At 42.8% G+C, this 22,500-nt stretch overlaps 4 protein-coding genes across 6 annotated transcripts in view; 2 read left to right on the forward strand and 2 right to left on the reverse strand.

Moving 5' to 3' along the window:
• The window catches only part of LOC143106931 (tricarboxylate transport protein B, mitochondrial), a 21,868-nt gene extending 15,664 nt beyond the window's left edge, over window positions 1-6,204 (forward strand). The window contains exons 4-9 of the mRNA XM_076271427.1: window positions 2,453-2,591; window positions 2,797-2,881; window positions 3,915-4,019; window positions 4,442-4,557; window positions 4,794-4,867; window positions 5,020-6,204. Of these exons, the coding sequence (XP_076127542.1) occupies window positions 2,453-2,591; window positions 2,797-2,881; window positions 3,915-4,019; window positions 4,442-4,557; window positions 4,794-4,867; window positions 5,020-5,134 (634 nt within the window). The 3' untranslated portion in view covers window positions 5,135-6,204. The remainder of the gene's footprint in view (window positions 1-2,452; window positions 2,592-2,796; window positions 2,882-3,914; window positions 4,020-4,441; window positions 4,558-4,793; window positions 4,868-5,019) is intronic.
• Window positions 5,658-11,498, reverse strand: LOC143106930 (E3 ubiquitin/ISG15 ligase TRIM25-like). The gene is made up of 6 exons (XM_076271426.1): window positions 10,911-11,498; window positions 8,902-8,997; window positions 8,528-8,761; window positions 8,282-8,438; window positions 7,362-7,415; window positions 5,658-7,076 (listed from the first exon to the last, which is right to left on the reverse strand). The coding sequence occupies exons 1-6, from the start codon at window positions 11,496-11,498 to the stop codon at window positions 6,541-6,543; spliced, it is 1,665 nt and encodes a 554-aa protein (XP_076127541.1). The 3' UTR covers window positions 5,658-6,540.
• LOC143106929 (E3 ubiquitin-protein ligase TRIM47-like) lies at window positions 11,380-19,632 on the reverse strand. Of its 2 annotated transcripts, none has more exons than XM_076271425.1 (6): window positions 18,723-19,632; window positions 18,382-18,477; window positions 17,618-17,851; window positions 17,049-17,202; window positions 16,796-16,855; window positions 11,380-11,510 (listed from the first exon to the last, which is right to left on the reverse strand). In XM_076271425.1, coding segments are annotated over exons 1-6 (1,134 nt in total). In that variant the 5' UTR covers window positions 19,311-19,632; the 3' UTR covers window positions 11,380-11,508. The 2 variants fall into 2 exon arrangements, with proteins under 2 accessions (XP_076127540.1, XP_076127539.1); XM_076271424.1 differs by lacking the exon at window positions 11,380-11,510 and adding an exon at window positions 15,616-16,583.
• Window positions 19,633-21,067: 1,435 nt separating this feature from the next.
• The window catches only part of LOC143106297 (somatomedin-B and thrombospondin type-1 domain-containing protein), a 31,274-nt gene continuing 29,841 nt past the window's right edge, over window positions 21,068-22,500 (forward strand). For both annotated transcript variants that reach the window (XM_076270554.1, XM_076270555.1), the window contains exon 1: window positions 21,068-21,934. In XM_076270554.1, the coding sequence (XP_076126669.1) occupies window positions 21,685-21,934 (250 nt within the window). In that variant the 5' untranslated portion in view covers window positions 21,068-21,684. The remainder of the gene's footprint in view (window positions 21,935-22,500) is intronic.

Raw genomic sequence — 22,500 nt, forward strand, 5'->3', positions numbered from 1 at the left:
TGTCGTGTGTATGTGTATCATTGGTTGTGTGTATGTGATGGAGAGAGACAGGTAGTCTAAACAGAAAGATAGAGTGTGTGAGCAAAAAGAGGAGCAGAGGAGAGAAAAGTACCTCAACGTGTGTTTTTCTTCATCACGGGTACAGGCAGACATGACGCAAGGAGACTGGCACTTCATCAGCCCTGTCCTCCAACCGCCCCCACCCCACCCCACCCCACCCGCCCCCTCTCCTCCACCCCCCCTCCATCCAACCGCCCCCACCCCACCCCACCCCACCCGCCCCCTCTCCTCCACCCCCCCTCCATCCAACCGCCCCCACCCCACCCGCCGCCTCTCCTCCATCCCCCCTCCATCCAACCGCTCCTTCCTGTCCTCTGTCTGATCAATCTCCGCCCTCCCTACATCCACCTCCTTTTCCCAGCGATCCCTCCATCTCTTCACCCAACCTGTTCACTTCCCCTCCATCACCATTCCTCCACCCATCATGCCACTCCTCCATCTTTCCAGTTCAATTCATTTAAATTCAATTCAACTCAAAGTGCTTTAATGGCACGCACAGCAATTGGGCAATACTGCCAATGCAGTCATGAGACCAAGAGACAGACATAAAATGCAGAAGAAACATAGAGATTGCCGATGTAAAGACAATATTCATACATCAAATAGCAAAAATAAGATCGCTCAACCGCACAGGTACCTGAGCGAATCTGAGGACGCTGTATGCGAAAGGCGTTGTTTGCTCTGAATAAAATAGAGTAAAAGTCAACAGTGTGTGGTAGAGTGATCTTATGTTTGCTATTTAGGTATGTTCCTGCAATCTACCTGCACCTAACCAGGCTGTGCGTGGATCTTGGTTTGATTTAGAATATTCATACATTGTTTACTGTATGTATACTGTAGAGAAACATTAAATGTTTACGTGTAGTTGGACTATCCCTCAGCGTCCCTGAGGTCACCATACAATGAATTATGTTATATTAAATATGCTAACAACCAGCTAGGGGTCTGTGAGTCAGCTGAGGGATATCTTCTGCATTTATATGAACATGCCTCTCGTGAGAGGAAAGACATTCAGTGAGTGTGTGAGTAATCGGTTTTGGTCACTGGTCAGTGTGTGAGTAATCGGTCATCAAGGTGGTCACTGATCAGTGTGTGAGCAATCGGTTTTGGTCACTGGTCAGTGTGTGAGTAATCGGTCATCAAGGTGGTCACTGATCAGTGTGTGAGCAATCGGTTTTGGTCACTGGTCAGTGTGTGAGTAATCGGTCATCAAGGTGGTCACTGGTCAGTGTGTGAGCAATCGGTTTTGGTCACTGGTCAGTGTGTGAGTAATCGGTCATCAAGGTGGTCACTGGTCAGTGTGTGAGCAATCGGTTTTGGTCACTGGTCAGTGTGTAAGTAATCGGTCATCAAGGTGGTCACTGGTCAGTGTGTGAGTAATCGGTTTTGAAGTCTCTCCTACTCCACCTCTGTTTTCTCTCTCTGATCTGCCACTTCCCTACACCTCCATCCATCCATCCATCTCTCCATCTCTCTCCATCTTTCCATTTCTCTCCATCCCTCCCTGTAGTCCTCCATTCTACCCTGTGCCTTTCCTCACTGGGGTTCTTTTCTTTTTTTTCATCCCACAATTGGATTTCGTGCTAAAAATAGCCCACCACTCCCCTGATGGCCTCTTCTGTCTCTCCAGAGACTGATGGCAGAGAGACTCTGCAGCATAAAAATAAATAAATAAATAACCGAATAAATATTCATAAGTAAATAATGAAAGAAATACAAAAGTAATAATAAATAATAAATAAATAACCGTAAACAAACCAGGCAAACTTCCTGAGACCTGCTGCTGCTGCAACTGTATGGAACCCCAGGAGGTGCCATGGTAGCGGTTGTCATGACACCTCAGGGCCTGCACAGGAAGAGGAAGTTGTTTTTCTTTTTCATGTTGGCTGCTGGAGTGTTTTGATGGGAAGTCGAATTCTGCAGAAGGCATTTATTGCCTCTGGCCTGTGTGTGTGTCCTGTGTGTCTAGTAGTGTATAAGGATGTGTGTGTGTGTGTGTGTGTGTGTGTGTGTGTGTGTGTGTGTGTGTGTGTGTGCATGTGTATGTGAATGCTTGTTGGTTTGTGTGGGAGAGAGAATGCTGGTATTTTTAGTGAATTGCTGTGTTGAATTGCTATGTGTGGTATTTATGTGTGCGGGTTCAGTGGTTGTAGTTGTGTGTGTGTCTGTGTGTGTGTGTCTGTGTGTGTGTGTGTATGTGTGTGTGTGTGTGTGTGTGTGTGAATGCGTGTGTGTGGGTGTTTATGTGTAATGATGAGTCGCTATGTTTGGCATTTTTATGTGTTTATGTGGTAATAAACATCAACATAACGACCTGCTCTGACCTGCATTTTGCGTGTGTTTGTGTGTGTGTGTGTGTGTGTGTGTGTGTGTGTGTGTGTCTGTGTAATAGGTTTGGCGTGTTTGAGTTCCTCAGTAATCAGATGCGTGATGAGTCAGGGCGTCTGGACAGTGGGCGGGGGCTGATGTGTGGCATGGGGGCAGGTATCATGGAGGCAGTGCTGATCGTCTGCCCAATGGAGACCATCAAGGTACGCAAGGGGGTCAGAGGTCACGGAGAGTCCTCTCACCCTCTTTTGACCTTTTTCTGTCATTGTTTTTTTTCCATCATATCCACTTAATTTCAGTTCAGTTCTGTTCAATTAAATTCATTTAGCTCTATCGACATACCAGATAGACTGATGTAACCAACAGAATCCAACATGTTCTCATCTGTCTCTCCCCTTGTTTCTCCAGGTTAAATTCATTCATGATCAGTCATCAGCCAACCCTAAGTACCATGGTTTCTTCCAAGGGGTGCGGGAGATCATCAGGACCCAAGGTAAATAGAGTCTCAATCCACATGTCTTTATCTCCCTCTGGTGGACATCTGTGGTTGTGCACCCAATGTGCTAAAAGTCCAACTGTAGTCCAGTGGGGGTGGTGTCGGTCATTCTTGTGCATGTGTTCAATCTGTTCCTGCTATTGACTTCCTGCCTTACTGAGTGAAGCCAAAGTCCTTTTAGGCAAGTCCCTTCACTCGGTGGCCATATTGCAACGCATTTTGGGCACTTATCGGGCATCTATTCGGGCAGAACTGCGCGTGTGCAAGGCTTCACGACACCAACCTTGCTCCAGCGGCGAGATCACAATGATTGGCACATCACATGATTGGCACAATGTATTCACATGTTGAATTTTTTTGCCGCGCAAGGGGCTTGATATGTGTAGACAACTGCCATATTGCCGTTACAAACTAACCCCATGCCTTTCTATGGAGGATTTTTTGAATGCTGTGTCTTTAGTCTCTGTCATTAGAAAGTATCTGGTGAAGCCACCAGGGTTTCTCCTCACCAGCTGAAGACAGCAGAGCAGAGTTTGCTAATTGGGCCTCACTGTGCAGCTGTTGTAATGAATAGACATGAATTTATTGTGAATCAGATTGGGGTGCTGAGCTTCAAACAGAACAGGACTGTAAAGCTTTTTGCATTTAGTGGTAGTTCTGATGTCTTTTACGTAATTCCTTAAGTAATAATCACTCTGCAATGGGCCATAAAAGCAAAGCACGTCTCATTTGATTACGGCTCATCCAATCCTGAGAAAATACTACTTTATATAGGATGGAAAGCATAGGAGCATAGGAGCAACATCAGGTTTGCCATAGCATCCGTTTAAGAATGTTCACCTGATGTTAGGCCCGTACTGTTTGGTATTCTTCTTGAGCAACTGAGCCAGGACTCTGGCATCTTCAGGTGTAACTGAGGCTGCCTCATCTGAGGCCGCTGGGTAGCTGCACAGCTGATTACAGCTGAGGGAGTTTATGTGGCTCTGTGCCCTCACGTCGCCATGGTTACTGATTGTTCTTTCTCTGCCAGGTATCCGAGGAACATACCAAGGTCTCACGGCAACTGTCCTCAAGCAGGGCTCCAATCAGGCCATACGATTCTACGTCATGACATTACTTAAGAACTGGTACAAAGGTGCGTGTCTGTGTTTGAGTATATAAATGTGTGTGTGCCTGTGTGTATGTAAGTGTGTGTGTGTGTGTGTGTGTTAATCAAAGTCCTCTGAGTGTTCTGTATTGTCACTCAGAGGGATTCTGAAGGAGATGTGAGTGCTTCCTTGATTTTGTATCATGTTTGCCATGTCCATTGTAAACACTGCCCTCTGCTGAGCAGTACTGTAAGTGTGCAGTGGAGATAGGATTGCAGCAACGCAGTGACAAAAAAAAATAAAAATTACATCACTTGATTACTGTCATAACTAAGGGAACATATGTTCCTATCAGTTATAGTTCAACAGACTCATTTTATATAATTTACCCATTATATGTCAGATTTATTATAGCAACACTATATGATTTACATGTAGGCCTATGCAATTATATTATTCTGTTTCCTAGGTGACGACCCAAACAAAGCCATGAACCCCGTGATAACAGGCACATTTGGGGCAATCGCCGGGGCTGCCAGTGTGTTTGGGAACACACCTCTTGATGTGATCAAGACCAGGATGCAGGTATGAAACAGCATTACACCACTGGCCATTCTCTTTAGTTCATCATACACCAGATATATCCGTCTCTAAATAATTAAATCATGGTCATTTACATCAATATACTGTACTAGGCATTAGCTCTACATGAACCTTCCTTAGAGCAGCAGTTCTGTAGGCTGTAGCTCTATACTGAATGTCCAGGCCTGTCCTGTCCCAGGGTCTGTTTATTCTCATCTTAATGCTGTTTCCTCTCACAGGGTCTAGAGGCTCATAAATATAAAAACACCCTGGACTGTGCCATGCAGATTATGAGACATGAGGGACCCGCAGCGTAAGTGTGTGTGTGTGTGTGTGTGTGTGTGTGTAATTTCAAACTGTACCGATAAACTAGTGTTTGATGAACTTGTGCTGTACTAGAAATACTTCAACCAACATTCTCTTTCTCTTTCCCCCTCGTTTTCCTTTATTCTCTGTCTTCATCAGTTTCTATAAGGGCACGGTTCCTCGGCTTGGTCGAGTATGTCTGGACGTGGCCATAGTCTTCATAATCTACGAGGAGGTGGTCAAGGTCCTCAACAAAGTGTGGAAGACTGAGTAGTGAGGAGAGAGAGAAGAGGATAGTAGAGGCTCGTCATCTTGGCAAGTTTGAAGGGATGTCATCACTGCTAAAGGAGATTCTCCACCTCAACAATGGAGGAATATCAGCACTGTTGGCATAGAAACCATCTGTCAACACCATGCCACAAAATTCCATGACTCATATGACCCCTTCTCATTGGTGCATTTCCAGTGAGGCATTTTCATACATGAATGTCCATTGGTCCATCCTCTTGTACTGTACATGTAAACACATCTCTTAGTGCCTATTGGTCCTTTCTCTGTGTTGTGCATTTTAAGGATAACTGGTTGTGGTCCTGATGGTGTTACTATGATAATGTGATGTCAGCTGTGTAACTTGTGCCATGTTTGCCCAGTGGCTGTAGCCTACATGTTTGTTTTACTTTTAGCGGACCACACTAATGTCACTTTGAAAGTCTAGAAACGCACAGACAAACATTTTAGTGGATGTTTCTTAGAAAGTGATTGTAAAAACTAGCAGAGAATACATAACAGAGAGAGCATATATTTAGCATATTTATTTATGATTGATAAAGAACACTCAGAAATACAAATAATTATTCCTTCTTACACAATGTGTTCAGGCATGCCAAAGGCCTCCATAGGGGCCCTCAAGAGAATCACTTGTGATCCTTTTACATTCATGGGGGGTTTTGGTTATCATCGATGCCCTTGTTTACATTGTTATGTGATATCTTTAAAAACAGATTTGTTTTGTTTTTATTATACTATATTTTGTATTGATTTTTAGCGATTCCTTAAATTTTCCACATGTGCCTGATTTAAGTTTGAAATGTAACTAAAAACCTAATTTATCTTTTTACCTAATTGATTTATTTTTTAATCATGTGAGTGTCAACAGTGTGTGTGTGTGTATGTGTGTGTGTGGTGTGGGAGACAGAGAGAGTGTGTGTGTGTGTGTTGGGCTGTGCGTCCTAATCTGTGCTGGTAAAATTGTCAATATTCTCTTCATGCCACTGTTCTGTTGAGACATGATAGAGCAATTTTATTTTCTTAATTCATCAAATAATAAAATAACAATGAAACACATATTTGTTTTGATTTTGTTCTCTCTCTCTCTCGCTGCTGTAACACTGCAATTTCCCCTTGAGGATGAAAAAAGTCATCTCTCTCTCTCTGTCTGTCTGTGTGTGTGTGTGTGTGTGTGTGTGTGTGTACTGTATGTGTGGCTGTCTGTGCCTACAGTCTGATACCTATGGCTGTGGTCATCCTGCCATAAAAGAGATGAAATTATGTCATCAATCCATTTTACCTATTGCCAAAACATTTATTAAACAAATGAACATTGTTAGTATGTATGTATGTATTCATGCATGTACAATTTACTGTATTTATGTATGGTTTTGTTAAAAATATAGGTCCAGATTAGCTCAGAATCTTCACTGTTGACCCATGCATATCTATTACTTGAAACCGGCACCAAAACCCAGGGTAGAGTGTGTGAGTGAATGTGGTCTGGACTCTGTGCAGGAGGGTCATTGTGTCAGAGATGCTGTAGAAGGCCAGAATTCCTGCCCTGTGATCGACATACACACCTATTTTGGCCTCATGTACTACAGGGAGACGAACCTCCTTGTTATTGTGACGAAATAAGCAATGTAACTTAAACACATCCAAACACCAGGACTGATCATTATATCCAAACCCACACTCATTACCCCCTCCTTTCCTGCTGATGCTTTTATACGAGACTGCTATAGCTACACGACCACTCCACTCCACCTCCCAGTAGCAGCGTCCAGACACACCCTCTCTACACAGCACCTGAGCCCAGCTATCAAATCTCTCGGGATGATCAGAATATGACTCGGCTCGGAGGTGCAGTGACACCATTTTGCTCTTCTCAGATAGTCTAAGGTGCTTGAATGCTGTGTTGGGATCCAGTGTCAACTTAGAAACATCTGTGAAATGAAGCATAGGAAAAATGTAACATCTGCTTATAATTCATACTAATCATGAACTTAGAATTAAAAAGGTCTATATGACATTTTATCGCCCCAAAATATATTAAATAATATGATTTTGTGGAAAGTAACAATATGATATTCTAATTATAACAAATAATATAAATAAAATCATATGAAACAAAACGTGCTAGAATGGTGGTTTTGTGATTCTAGATTTTTAGCTATATGAGGCCTTTGTGTTCTCAAAAATTTCACTTTTTCCACTTTTTTCAAACTCACAGTGCAAAAACTCCACCCTTGTCTTTGGTACTGGCAAAAGAACCGCCGGATTGACTATGGAAAGAAAAATGGGAAATATTGCAGTTTTGAACAACAGTCTAACTAACAACTCATATAACAACTCAGCTGTGCTCACAAGTTTACATACCCTGTACAAACACATGCTAAAGTTGACTAAAAAGAAGAATGAAAAATCATCTTTTGGAAATTGATCCTAATGCCTGATTTTTTAGGCATAGGAAAATTCCAAGGACACCAATTTTCTCTGTGAATGAATCATGTATCGTAAATAAATAAATGTTCTTCCTTAAAATACAGGGGCCATAAGTATACATACACCTATGTTAAATTCCCATAGAGGCAGGCAGATTTTCATTTTTAAAGGCCAGTTATTTCATGGATCCAGAATACTATGCATCCTGATTACGTAAGCCTTTGGGATTAAAATAGCCCCACCATACCTAAAGATTGGCATGGTTTTATTTTGGTTAGCCTAATAGCTGGTTTGATTTGCATTGAAAGATGATGATCTTATGGAAAGTATCCCATGTCAATTGTAAGATATGGTGGGTATTGGCCCCCCTGTATTTTAAGGAAGAACATTTATTTATTTACGATACATTATTCATTCACAAAGAAAATTGGTGTCCTTAAAGGTTGGATTTTTTCTCTTTTTTTTATTAAGGCATTAAGATCAATTTCCAAAAGATGATTTTTTATTCCTCTTTTTAGTCAACTTTAGCATGTGTAGGTACAGGGTATGTAAACTTATGAGCAGAAATGTATACATTAGATCAGTTGAGCTTTGATTTCAGATCAATATATAATATATGAAATATTGCACACACACACACACCTCAGTAATGTTACAGTTAGGGTCAGATTTAAATGCTTTAGATTGTTTTATAGATTCCACCAACCTGTTTCAATAGATGCAATTCCTTTCTCCAGTTTAAAGTCGTTAAGTTGATCTCTGAGATGAGACACTGCTCTTTTTATTTTATCAAAGGGATTTCCACTGGCATTGGTGATGAGTAGATCCTCGGTTTCATGGTTTATGTAGAGAGACTGGAAATTCTGTCATGACCAAGAAAAGGCAAAGGCTTTACCTGATATTTTCTCTTAATGAACCTTTGACACCAATGCATCAATTTTCTGCAGGTTACCTTGAGGAAAAATATGTGATCGTCTGTGTGTGAAAGCTGCTCCAGTTCAGCATCGCTCCTCCTCAGATCAGCAATCTCCTCCTCCAGTTGCTTCAGGAGTCCTTCAGCCCGACTCACCTCAGCCTTCTCCTGAGCTCTGATCAGCTCTTTCACCTCAGAGCGCCTTCTCTCAATGGAGCGGATCATCTCAGTGAAGATCCTCTCACTGTCCTCCACTGCTATCTGTGCAGAACTCTGAATGCAATATATAAAACAAACAACCAACAAAATGACCACTCATCCAAGATCAGTCACCCTTTGCATTGCATTGTGTATACAGGAGAAGTTGTAATTGACATTTACCGATGTATACTTCTCTCCAGTAGCCTACTCACCTTGAGAGTCTCCAAAGTCGTCTTCACTTCCGGCAACTTCTCCATTCTCACCTGGATTCCTTGCTTGATTTTTTGCCGCATTTCCTGCTCTTGTTTCTATTAAAAAAACAAACATAAATAAATAAATAAATAAATAAATAAATAAAGTGCTGTTAAATGTTCTTTATCTGGATCATGATTACAAAGGAGACATCTTGAGGACAGACACAATGCTCCAGGCTCAGGTCATACCAGCTCTTGTGCATATTTCATCTTCATATTCAGAATATTTAGCCTGGTTAACACCAGACCTCTTTTTTAAATCTCAATTAACTTAATTGACTTACGAGTTACAGGGGCGTAACCAGCAATGAAATTAAACTTAAATTGGCCTATTAAACTCTTACCAAATTGTTTCAGAAGTGCAGCACTAAAATCTTTCTTGTAAACAAAGGGTTTATATGCAGTTGTTTACTCAATTCCATATCTGTTTAACCCTGTCACCATCAGCGCAGTCACTGGTTGTGTTGAACGTACTGCTCTATCTGTCATCATTTAAAGCCCGCTAAATGCCGAATAAATGATTGTGATTGGTTCCTGGGTTTTTTAAATGGGTATCAATGGCCTCCTTGCAAGACTGACCTGCAGGGCAAATTTGCTAACAAGGCTTGTTTTGATTCTCTCAGGATGCTGCATATTCTAAATATTAGGGGGAAAAGCACTAAATTATATACATTTTTATTTTGGTTGGTTCATTCAGTTTAACTGATAATGAGACACACTCTGCTGTTCTTTCAATTAACTTCATACTTTTCACCTCTCTGTAGTGTCTGTGACAAAAGTGGAATGCGAGGCTCATTAAAATTAATGTTTAAATGCTGATTCATGATATGATGTTGTATGTTGTTCATGTTTTCCCTTCCTCTTTTCTAAGTTTATCCTTCCTCAGGTTTAACAGGTCTACCCTGTCCTTCCTGTAGCCCAGTACAATGATAAATAAAAGGACATTCAAACAAATCTTAGTTTCTAAAAAGAACCAATATGAGATTGGTTGAGATTTCATTCATTGAAACAAACAAAAATAAATCAGATTTTAACTCATTATTGTTACATTTGTATTCTGGTTTATTTTATCAAACCAACTGCACCACACCCTTTAGAGAGTGCACTTTGTAGGCCTACTAATGATTAAGCCTTTTTATATCACCCTACTGCCTGGACTATGCGACTACTGATTTCTCTGATATACGGAGCCCCTAAAGGGACACATGCAAAATGTCTTTTTTTTTGTCAACTTTCTGGTGCACACCACAATTTTCTCATGCTCACAAGAAACTCACAGCCCGTAAGATGAAACTTTCAGGTGTGCATTCAAAACTTTCTAGTGCGCACCAGACACAAAAAAAGAACTATAAACTATGAGAACTACTATGAGAAGTTATAAACACCTGAGCACAACATTTCTGCATCCTTCCTGGGCTAGCAGTTAACAGATCACCAGCTCTGGCTGCAGAACCAGTGGCGGCTTAATTATTACTTAACAATTACTGTATTGAAATGTGTGCAACGTGTCAGTGTTTAGTGCTTGTAGTGACAACAGGTCATAGCTTTCCCGTCTTGTCAATGTTTCTACACATGAGGTAAATCTTAAAGCAAATCTTAAACTTACTACTGGCAAACATAAGAGTTTCTGAGACGTATTGAATCAGTCACCATGCTTTGTGTGTAATTCTTCACCAGTGTTCAGTAGCATGGTTAATGATGAGTCTGTAGGGAGTGAATGCTTTGTCTGTGCCAAGTGATGCGTCTGTGGTTAGTGATTTCTATTGTTATCCTAAGGTCTCCTTTGCTTCATAGCTTGAATGCTAGTCTTCCTTTGTAAGTTTCTTTGGATAAAAGCATAAATGTAAATACATAAATGAAGTGCAAATGATTAGTCTGTGGTCAGTTATGAGCCTGTGTGTCTGTGGTAAGTGAGTAATGAATCTGTAGTTGTTAGTAAAGTGGGATTAGTGCTGAGTGATGAGCACCTGTCTCTCCTCTGCTGCTGAAACCGTGTCGTGGCTCTTGTGTCCTTCCAGCATGCACTGGTAGCAAAGTCCCTGCTGGTCTGTCCGGCAGAACACCTCCGTCAGCCTGTGGTGTCGAGGGCAGATCCTCTTCTTCAGAGACGGCGAGGCCTTGACCAACACGTGCCTCTTCCCTGAGAAGAGTTCGTCATGGCGCCCGATGTGGCTCTCGCAGTAAGACACCAGGCACTCCAGACAGGACTTCGCGGCCTTGAGTTTCCTCCCGGTGCAGACGTCACACTCCACATCTCCAGGTCCAGCATAACAACAATCAGGAAGAGGGGCCACCTGGACATCAGAGGGGTTTCTGAGATTCTCCACCACTTGGGCCAGGAGGACGTTTTTCCTGAGGTCAGGCTTTGACGTGAAGCTTTGTCTGCACTGTGGGCAGCTGTAGACGACTCCGGCGGCTCTCTCGTGGCGCCAGTGGTTCTCAATGCAGCCCATACAGTAGCTGTGACCGCAGGGGACGGTGACGGGATCCCTCAGCAGGTCCAGACAGACTGAGCACATGAAGGACTCTTGACTGGTTCGCTGACCGTCTGCCATTTTCCCCTCTTCCTGAGAACAGACACACGCTCAAACACACAGGAGGCGTCGAAACCGTAAAGGTGACCGATCACTTCCGTCTCTAGAAACACATTCGGAGGTTCTGAGCTTTCAGCTTATCACATACAGGTACAAAGGTTACTCTGTGTGTGTCCATGTGTGTGTGTGTGTGAGAGACAGACACAGATGGAAAGAGAAACTGTATATCTTAGCATTTTGACTGGAAGAAAAAAAAAGAAAAATGAAACACTGGCTGGAAATGGTTGTGTCATTAAATTACAGTCATATTATGTAGATGTAGGCCTAACTGATTTATGCCTTTTGGATTCATTCTTATCTATTAATTCATCAGACAAAATATTTAGTGATGAGTCATTCAATACATTTATTCTTTTCACAAATCCACATGCTGGAGCACAGCAGAGATGACTGTACAGTCTATGCACAGCTCAGTTGTAGCTCCATGATGTACCTTGGGGATCAATAAAGTATCTATGTATCTATCTATCTATCTATCTATCTATCTATCTATCTAATGTTGCCTAGTAACGGGGACGCTGGCGAGTCTAACGCCGCTCCGTCTGGCTTGTTTTTATTCAGTATTTTTAATATTTATCACGAATACATTGAACATTTTGTTAATTTTTTATCTATAGTAGTTTAGCTAAGTTTAATAGTTATATATAGTTACTTTTCCCTATAAGTAAGTGCGCCAGTTTTATTTTTTACGTGTTTAATGCGTTTCGCCTGGAGTCATCCCACTGACTGACCTACGCTTCTCACTTCGGTGGACTCCAGCGAAAGTTTGGCCGAAATAGACCACTGTCAGCTGCAACATTTACTGGATTACAGATGAGGCAATACTCACGGAGTGAACTTTATTGCCTTTGGGGAAACTTTGAGCCTCCTGAAGAACAACTCCTATACCAACGTGACATCCTCCGGCGTCCGAAGTATATCCACCGAGGATCCCGTTGTGACAAAATATACATCAGAAAGGACAACAAGGCGATTCCTTCTCTCTGGTCTGTTAACCGCTGCAAAGTGAAGCATGATCGACGAGTTGATCACCGTGTACTTGCCTCTCTGCCCAGGTCAAGTGTACACACACCCACTTCAACCGAGTAAAAGTTGGACTTTACAACATCAGATCTATCTCCAACAAAGCTCCTTTGATCAGCGACTTTATTACAGACCATAGCATTGACTTTTTGTGTCTCACTGAGACTTGGCAGCAAAGCAATGACTTCTTTCATATGAATCAGGCTGTTCCGTCTGGATATGTTTACATCTGCAAGCCACGCTCTTCCGGGAGAGGGGGCGGTCTCCCCCTGCTCTATCGCGAGAACGTCAAGTTGACGCCGCTCACTTTGCCTGATCAATCCTCTTTTGAACTGCTGGCTGTCAAACTCCAAGGATCTACACCTACCATTGTTGCGGTATTGTACAGACCTCCTAAACCATCAAGTGTGTTTTTTTCTGAACTTTCAACTGTCCTCACTGAACTTAATGCAATGTCTCCTAACATTATTTTGTTGGGTGATTTTAATTTACACCTGGATAATTCTACTAAAACATGCACAAAAGACTTCATGGACATGCTTGATTGCTTTGACATCACTCAATACATTGACTTTCCAACTCACAACAAAGGCCATATTTTAGATCTGGTCTGTTGTTCTGGTATAATACCTACCAATTTCAGTACTGCTGAATTACCCATATCAGACCACAAAGTTGTGCTATTTGACAATTATCTGTCCATCAGGAAATCCAAAGTTCAGCGTGTCATGTCATATCGTAACATAAAAAAGGTAGTGCCAGAGGAACTTACTTCACTAGTTACCTCCTATCCTTGCCCTTCTCCCAATGCTTCAGTAGTGGATCTGGTTGGCAATTACAACAACTGCATGTCTGCATCACTCAACAGTCTTGTCCCCTTAAAGACACGGACCGTTTCGTTTGTGCACTCCGCACCTTGGTTCACTCCTGAACTACGCCAAATGAAGTCAATGGGTCGGCGCCTAGAGCGACTATCAAAAAAGACTGGTCTTGCTGTCCACCAAGGGATGTACTTGGAGCACATTCTTCAGTACAAAAAAGCACTCTCTGCTGCAAAGAGCTCATACTATGCAAGGATCATCAATGAGGGAGAAGGAAACACCAGGGCTCTCTTTTCTACTGTGAATGGCCTCCTCAAGCCACCTGATAGTACCATCTATCAGAATGCATCTGTTGAACGCTGCTCAGCCTTCTTGAACTTTTTCCACACAAAAATTGAGGCAATCGATCAGCAATTGGAGTGTTCAATTACTAAGCTGAAACAACCATGCTCCTTGATTGAGTTGGGCTCACCTACTATAAATGCACTCAGTGAATTCAGTCTCCCTGCTGAAAGTTACATCTCTGGTCTCATCACCAAGTGCAACTCCTCCACCTGTCAGTTGGACCCTGTTCCGACAAGCCTGGTCAAGATGTGCCTACCATCCATCATCTCAATGATAACATCAATAATTAACACCTCGCTCATCACTGGTCAAATCCCTCCTTCATTGAAGACTGCTATTGTCAAACCAACCCTGAAAAAACCTGGGCTGAACCATGATGACCTCAACAACTACCGACCCATCTCCAATTTACCATTCATTTAAAAAATTATGGAGAGGGTGGTGGCATCTCAACTTCAGGATCATTTGAAGGACAATGATCTGTTTGAGCCATTTCAGTCTGGATTTCGACCAAAGCACAGCACAGAGACTGCCTTGGTGAAGGTAACAAATGACCTCCTCTGCACAGCTGATGCTGGACTCATTTCCATCCTAATCCTCCTTGACCTGAGTGCAGCTTTTGACACCATATCCCATCAGCTGCTTCTGGAGCGTCTTACCAGCATTGGAGTGCAGGGCAGTGTTCATCAATGGCTCACCTCCTATCTCTCTGGCAGGACACAGCTTGTCCAGATTTTGGACCACAAGTCGGAGAGTGCTGCTGTAACAAAGGGAGTGCCACAGGGGTCTGTTCTGGGGCCCCTGCTCTTCATCATCTACCTCCTCCCACTGGGAAATATCCTGAGGCAACATGGTGTTCAGTTTCACTGCTATGCTGATGACATCCAGCTTTATATGTCCACCAAACCGACTGCCTCCCTTCCTCCTGCTGCGATGACTGCCTGTCTGAATGATATAAATCTGTGGATGACTAACAACTACCTGAAACTGAACAGTAACAAGACTGAATTACTTGTTGTTGGCTCAAAAACAACGCTGGCAAAGATGGAAAACAGACTCTCCCTATCTGTAGATGGCTCCAACGTTGCCTGCTCCACCAAGGTGAAGAGTCTTGGTGTTATACTAGACAGCACACTTTCATTCACTGCCCATATTAACAGTGTGTCTCGCAGCGCCTTTTTCCATCTGCGCAACATCGCAAGACTGCGCCCCTCCCTCAGTCAGCAGAGTGCAGAAGTACTTGTAAACGCCTATTTTACATCCCGCATTGATTACTGCAATTCCATCTTCTCTGGCATTCCACAGAAATCACTCCACCGCCTCAAAATAATCCAGAACTCTGCAGCCAGGATAGTAACAGGCACAAAGTCCACAGGCCACATAATACCTGTACTGTTGCAGCTACATTGGTTACCAGTTACCCAGAGAGTCCAGTTTAAGATCTTACTGTTGACATATAAGGCCCTGCATAACCTTGCTCCCAATTATATCACCGACCTCTTAAGAGAGCTACACCCCTTCCCGCTCACTGCGATCCTCATCAGCTGGTCTGCTCAAGGTGCCCAAGATGAACCTCAGCACCATGGGAGAGAGAGCGTTCTCCCATACAGCCCCAAAGCTGTAACTCACTTCCAAACAACATCAGGCAGTGTGAATCCACTGCCTAGTTTAAAAAGGAACTGAAAACGTATCTCTTCAGACTAGCCTATGGACTGTGATATGGCTAAATGGACTATATATATTATATATATATATATTTTTTTCTACTTTTTTGATATATATATATATATTTTTTTTTTCCCTTCTATTTGTTTTATCTGTAAAGCGACCTTGGGTGTCCTGAAAGGCATTCTTTAAATAAAATGTATTATTATTATTATTATTATCTATCTATCTATCTATCTATCTGATGCACTTATTCTTACTGTACTCTACCATTTTTAAATCGTCCTAAAATTGTTGAGAGAATTGCTTTAAAACTTAACTGTTACCATGTTGTTAGTCGCTTTGGTTAAAAATGTGTCAGCCAAATGTAATGTAATGTAATGTACGGAGCAGAGAAAGCTAACGCCACTTTAAAAAGCCTAAAACAACTAGCTTCATCTGAACAGGTTGTTCTGTAGTGCTTAATTGTAACTCAATGTAATATTATGCAAATACATTGTTCAACTGAATATACAATGGTCATATCTTTTTTTATTAAGTTATCGTGCATTTAGTTTTACTTTTCATACTTACTTATCTTCTAAAATGAAAATCTGACATGCAAACCTAGTGGAGTCACCATGCTTCTTTATAAATACAACAGATTATATATTTTATTCTTCCACAAGCTCAACAGAAGAGTTATAATGTGCCAGACCAAAATCAAACCCAAACCCAGGGTAGAGTGTGTGAGTAAATGTTGTCTGGACTGTGTGCAGGAGGGTCATTGTGTCAGAGACGCTGTAGAAGGCCAGAGTTCCTGCCTTGTAATCCACATACACTCCTATTCTGCAGCTGGCCACTAGAGGGAGTTTAGTCTCTTTATTATTGTGCCTGAAAGAGGAGGTGGACCTGGAGAGTCTCAGACTCCAGGACTGATCATTATATCCAAATCTGCACTCATTGCCCCCTCCTTTCCTGCTGATACTCTTGTATGAAACGGCTATGTTAGCCCACTGCCCACTCCACTGAGCCTCCCAGTAGCAGCGTCCAGTAATGCCCTCCATACACAGCACCTGAAGCCACCCGTCAAATCGCTCAGGGCCATTGCGGTAGGATGTGGCCACATTGGTGTGGGAAACCATCAAGTTCCCTTTTGAGAGATGGAGACTGTTACGCACTGTGGCAGGGTCCAGGGTGAATGGATGTAAGTCTGATTTTTAAAAAAGCAAGAAATGAAAGAGAAGTGTGAAATTCCATATAAATTAAAGTAGTGATAATAAGGGCTCTCACTGTAACTCACTCATATGATCGTATATTAATTGATCTCATTATTTTTGATTGAGTATCTGTATGTGGTATTTGTTGGTGTACTGTAATGCTTGTATATGTGTGTGTGTGTGTGTGTGTGTGTGTGTCACTCACATTTCAAGAACTCTTCTCTGGTCCGAAACTCAGGAAGCAGCACTGTGCGGATGCGCTTGACTGTGGGAAGAGAGAGAGAGAAATTGGTGTAATCCCATACCTAACTAGTTGCCCCCACAACACACTCACACAAAGGTATTATTCCAATCACCTCACGCGGCCTATGATTGTTGCTGGATAAGTGCTGGATATTACACACAAGGCAATTGATCTTGATGATTTTGAACGTATAATTCAAGCTGTTTGAGCTGACCTGCTTTGGACATCTCCACCTCCTCCTCTGTCCACTGGTCTTCCAGGCGTCGTTTAAGCATGAACAGGGACTGACCAACTTCCCCAAAGGAGATGTGTGGATTGACACGCATGATGACATCTGTTCCACACTGCCCATTCAGAAGAGGAAGACTCTGAAGAGTGGAAAGAGAAGTCTGTGTCTATAAATGTGATTACCAGTAATAAAGCTAGCCATAGCCATGCTGATGAGGTGGTGAATGTTTGGCTTCTTCACAACAAGGCATCAGGTAATAGTATGGACAGCTACAGTAGGCCTCCTGCCTCTTTTTTTTTACTTTTTCACTTAGATTTATTCATTTTAACTGTCTTAATGTACTTTAAAATATTGGGTTTTTTTTACTTTCTGTTCGCTTAAAAAGTCTGAGGAAGGGCCGTAAGGGCTTGAAACTTTAATAAACAAAAATAAAAAAAATACTTCAATGGGAGCTCTACAGTGTGCGGATCTTCACTTTGTCTTGTTCGCTTAAAAAGCACATTGTATGAGAAATCTCTGTAAAATTGGTTTACCAAAGGGCACACCACTCTCACCTGGAGGAAATGTATGTGATCGTCTGTGTGTGAAAGCTGCTCCAGCTCAGCATCTCTCCTCTTCAGCTCAGCAATCTCCTGCTCCAGTTGCTTCAGGAGTCCTTCAGCCCGACTCACCTCAGCCTTCTCCTGAGCCCTGATCAGCTCTGTCACCTCAGAGTGCCTTCTCTCAATGGAGCGCATCAGATGCTGAAAGCACCGGTCATTGTCTGCCACAGCTGCAGCTGCAGAGCGCTGACATAACAGAGAAAGAAACATACTGTAATGAACCGAGCCTAGCTGGTTCAGGACTTTGAACTCCCATGATGCTGTGTGATGTGTTTATGCAATGTTGATGTTGAAACCATGCAAGTTGCCAATGTTGTATGTCATGTCTGTCGTGTCCATGTTCTACAGCTCTAGTTGGAGTCTTCAGAGCCAGGTTTGGCTGGTGTGTGTTTTGGATGCAGCATAGGGCTGAGGTTTGGTACTGGGATATAAGGGCCGGGTCTGGTCCGACATGGGGTGGTAATGTGTGTGTTCGAATTGTTGTCAATAAAACTACAGAAAATGATTCTGAGACAAACATCGTGGTTTGTTACAATACGGAGCAAAGGTTTGATTTAAAGCTTAACTCAACTCATGTGACAGTGCCCTCAGAAAACATTAATGTCATGAGTGTGTATTCTGCATTGTAACACACGATTTGCCATTTTGTTATGTAATGATGTTTGCCCATTTTCATGTGCAGTTTCCATCTTCTCTGCTAATAACAACATGCTTACCTTCAGAGTCTCCATAGCATTCTTTACTTCCTGAAATTCTTTCTCTCTGTGTTGAAGTCTCTTCCTTGATTTTCTCTGAGTCTCACACAATAGCTTCTGCAAAGAACCATGTACAGTAACAAACCATAACATGACTCAACAGTACCTATAGCCTACCATGTAAACAAAACCTGTCAGTTAAGTATGCTATATCTGTGCCTCTAATATTAGCACACACATAATATTGTCATATTATGACAGTTCTGATGTAACTGAGCTAAGTTGTTATGTAAAAAATAATTATATTAATATAGGGCGATGGCATGGTAAATGTACAGAACATATGGCACTTCGGACCTCACCTGTTTTTCGGTCCTTTCGGCCTCGGCCGGTACTGTTTCATGGCCTCGGTGTTCATCCATGGTGCACAGCAAACAGATAATTTGTTGATCAGTGCAACAGAAAACCTCGAGGAGTTTGTCATGGCGACGACAGATCTTGTTCTGCATACGTCCGGTTGCATTGACGACTTTGTGTTTCCCACCTGGGTTGAGCTCGTTGTGAAGTTTCAGGTGAGTCTCGCAGTAAGAAGCCAAGCACACGAGACAAGACTTGACGGCTCTACATTTGCTGTCGCCGCACACGTCGCATTCTATGTCACCCACACCCGCGAAACAGTGACCGCGTGGAGATCGGGCCTCTTTCAGTTTCTCCACCAGTTCAGCTATAAGAGTGTTTTTATTGAGAGCTGGCCTGGCAGAAAACGTCTGCCTACACTGGGGGCATTGGGCAGTAGGCCTACCTCCTTGGTCCCCTCTCTGGTCAAAGTAGCCTTTAATGCAGTCAAGACAGTAACTATGTCCACATGGTATTGTTACTGGAATATGAAACAACCCAAGACAGATGGAACAGGAGAAGGAATCTTGGTCGTTTGAAAAAACATTAGCCATTTTTTACACTTCGCACGGCTTTCTTTCTATAGCGACTGAGGTTTGCACACGACTTGTAGCCTAGTCTACTCCGATAACTTTTGTTCTTTGAACCGAAAGTAAACTAGCATTTAGGCTACTGGAGTGTGAACTTGAAACTTCAACCTAATCTAGTCTACACTGTAGGCTATTGTCTTAATTCACATGCGTTGGAAAACGGTTGTTGGACACTCTTATTTCACAACAACATTTTAGACAACAGTGTCACCTGCAAATGTAGAGCCAGGTCGAAGCGTAGGTTACTAGGGTATCCTATGTTGACAGGGACAGTTGTCGTCTACTGACGTAGTCCGTCATCCTATTGGCTTATTACCACATGGGGGCGCCAATCATATATGACGTGAAGGCCCGGAACCGTGAAGGTTCGGAACTTGACAGAGGAGAAGTGGTGGCGGCTGTTGTGACCCTATTTCATTGAGTCGTTATGAAACGTTCACAGTTACTGATAGTTTTTTTTCTTCTCATAGGTCCACTGTCATAATAATAATATTTAACCCTCCTGTTGTGTTTGCGGTCAAATGTGACCGATTGACAATTATTTTCTCTCAAAAATGTTGTTAACTTATTCTGACTACCATGAGGCTCCTTGACTTTGTTAACACAGGGCATCTGAACGTACAAAACAATTTTGATATTTTTTATAATAATTCGAGTGTTTTATTTAACTTTAGAACACCCATGTGTATTTCCGGTCAAAAATGACCGGCCATTAGAAATGAATGGGTGAGAAAATGGTCAGTGTATAAAATTGAGTCCAGCACATAGTTACTGATCAGATGGACTGTAGCCTATATGTGCTTCTGTACATTAAAACACACACACAAACACATCCTCACTCCCCCTCTTTGTTTCAGCCCACACTGGAACCTTTCCTCAATAGAATCTTTCCCTTTCTGACTTGCATGAGCTCAGGTCAGTGAGGCCTGTAGGCCATAAATAGCAAATACAAAACTGTCAATAGAACACAAGTTGATACAAAGGTCTATCACATGATGATATGTATGTTACTATGGATTTATATTATAATCCAGCAGTCATTTTTGACCGGGAACACAAAACTAGTAAACATAAAACGAGCACAACAGGGTTAAAAGGGGTTTTCCATAAACAAGTCCCTCCTAGTAGCCTATATGGGCTACACGTGCATGATCAAAAATAAGCATATTTGCAACATGTTCTACCCTAATAGGCTACTGAGAATGAGAGAAGAATGTATCCTCATGAATAGTTATAATGTTGGCTATTGTGCGACCATATCCACCGTGTGTGTGTGCGCGTGCGTGAGTTTTCTACAAAATACTTATTTTTTCTTCGACCCTTTTACGCAATAGCCTCAGTATGCGCGGCGGCTACTGCGTCACTCACATCCACTTCTGCCCAGTTGTGCGCGGTTCTACAGTCCACCATAAACACGAAACAATCTCATGTGAATGACTACAATGCACCCCAATGGAGCATGGTCCTCTCGAAGCCACTCAAGGGAAACTAATGGTATTATGGTTGGGGTGGAGAGGGGTGGGGTGATTTTTCCCGTGGAGGTCAGAGGAGCGCCAGTTGTCCTTTTCGCTGTCAGCTTTGAATGGAGCGGATGGCGGGGAGGGACGGGGTGTGACAGCCACACACACGGACACTTGTCACCGAATCTCGCTTTCCCTGGACGCCAAAAACGCGACTTCAGTGGCTTCGGAGAAATCACAGTGTCCCTAATTAATTGTATAGGGCACCCCAAGGCGCACTCGAGTTATATCAGGGCTACCAAAACATTTTTGTAACTTTTTTTGACACTTTTATTGCTGGTTGATGCATTAGGAGACATGCGAATGACACCGGCTGGGATTGATGGCTATGGTGCGATGGCACAAACTTCGAGCATATAATTACCTAAGGAACGGGCGCTGAGTGAGTAAGGAGACAGGCTCAGTGCAACAGATGTGTGGACCTCGTCTTAATGACACCCCTGAGCTCTCCAAGGGGCGGTGTTGTTCGCTAGGGTGATACGAAAGCATGAGAGAGAGAAAGACTGAGGGGGATAGAGAGAGAGGAAGAGAGTGAAGAGAGTGAGAGACGCTACGCCTGTCGCTTACTGGAATAACCAGCGCCTCCTCCACTCACCAAAACCAGTTGACAAAAGTGCGCAGCTTGTCCTGATTTTTATATTTCTCTAGGCCTATACCGAGTCTGTGCAAAAAGTTTCGAATTGGATTGAATTCGACAAAGAATTTTGTTCCACACCTTTCGAAATTTGTACTTGGTCCAAAGTCTGGTGCGCAACTAGTTCAGGAGCGCGCCTTTACAGAAGGTAAATAGTTGTTTTCAGTTAGAGTGGACTTGCACCATGAGAGAGGAGCGGTGTTGGTCGGGATGTTCCGGACTAGCCCTCTGCGGACTTCTGGTCTTCCTTCTGGGGATGTCTGTCCAGCCAGCACAGGCTGGATGCGGTGAGAGAGAGTCGCCCAACTGTTGCAGTGGTCGGAACAATGAATGTTTTGAGTACACAAAGCGAAAAACTGTGTGTTATTGTGACACATACTGCCAGAAAACCGGGGACTGCTGCGAAGACTACAAGAGCGTGTGTCAAATATCCGGTGAGTTTTTGCACCTGTTCCGACCTCCGATCATTTCTCCCTACTACAGGTATCAAATGGGTTTGTCATACAAGTAATGAACGACCGCTCAGTTATGGCAGTAATACAATTAGTAAAATAGATATAGATATTTTGGTCTGATTGATGTAGCCTAAACGCAAAGTCTCTTGTTCTCCCCAAAGGGAGGACAATAACGCATTAGCTAAGCAAACTTGTTCAAATGCGCTGAAAAGATGTACTGTAGCTGTGACGTCGTGATATGCGTGGTGAGTTTAGGCTGTTTAGTGCTGTTAGGCTTCATCTTTCTGGACGGATGTCTAAAGGAACGGGCTGAATTTCACGCATGGCGTAGGCCTAATTAAAACGGAAAGTCGACTCACACTGTTTAAGGCCAACATTGTTTGCTGGCTATGTGACACTGAGAGGGTGCAAGAGAGTGTGACATACCGCGTGTGACAGAGGAACTCCGCGACCGTGACACACAGACAAGAGGGCATTTATGAAAAGCTCTGTGATCGGTCTGCGGTTTGTTTGTTGTTACTCAGTAAAGTGCGCTTTGTAGTCTC

This window comes from Alosa pseudoharengus, unplaced genomic scaffold (genome assembly GCF_046254945.1).
Source record: "Alosa pseudoharengus isolate Yale_2024_CS ecotype anadromous, Long Island Sound unplaced genomic scaffold, YU_APseudo_1.1 YU_APseudo_1.1_scf_6, whole genome shotgun sequence".
In the NCBI taxonomy this organism is placed as follows: Eukaryota; Metazoa; Chordata; class Actinopteri; order Clupeiformes; family Clupeidae; genus Alosa; species Alosa pseudoharengus.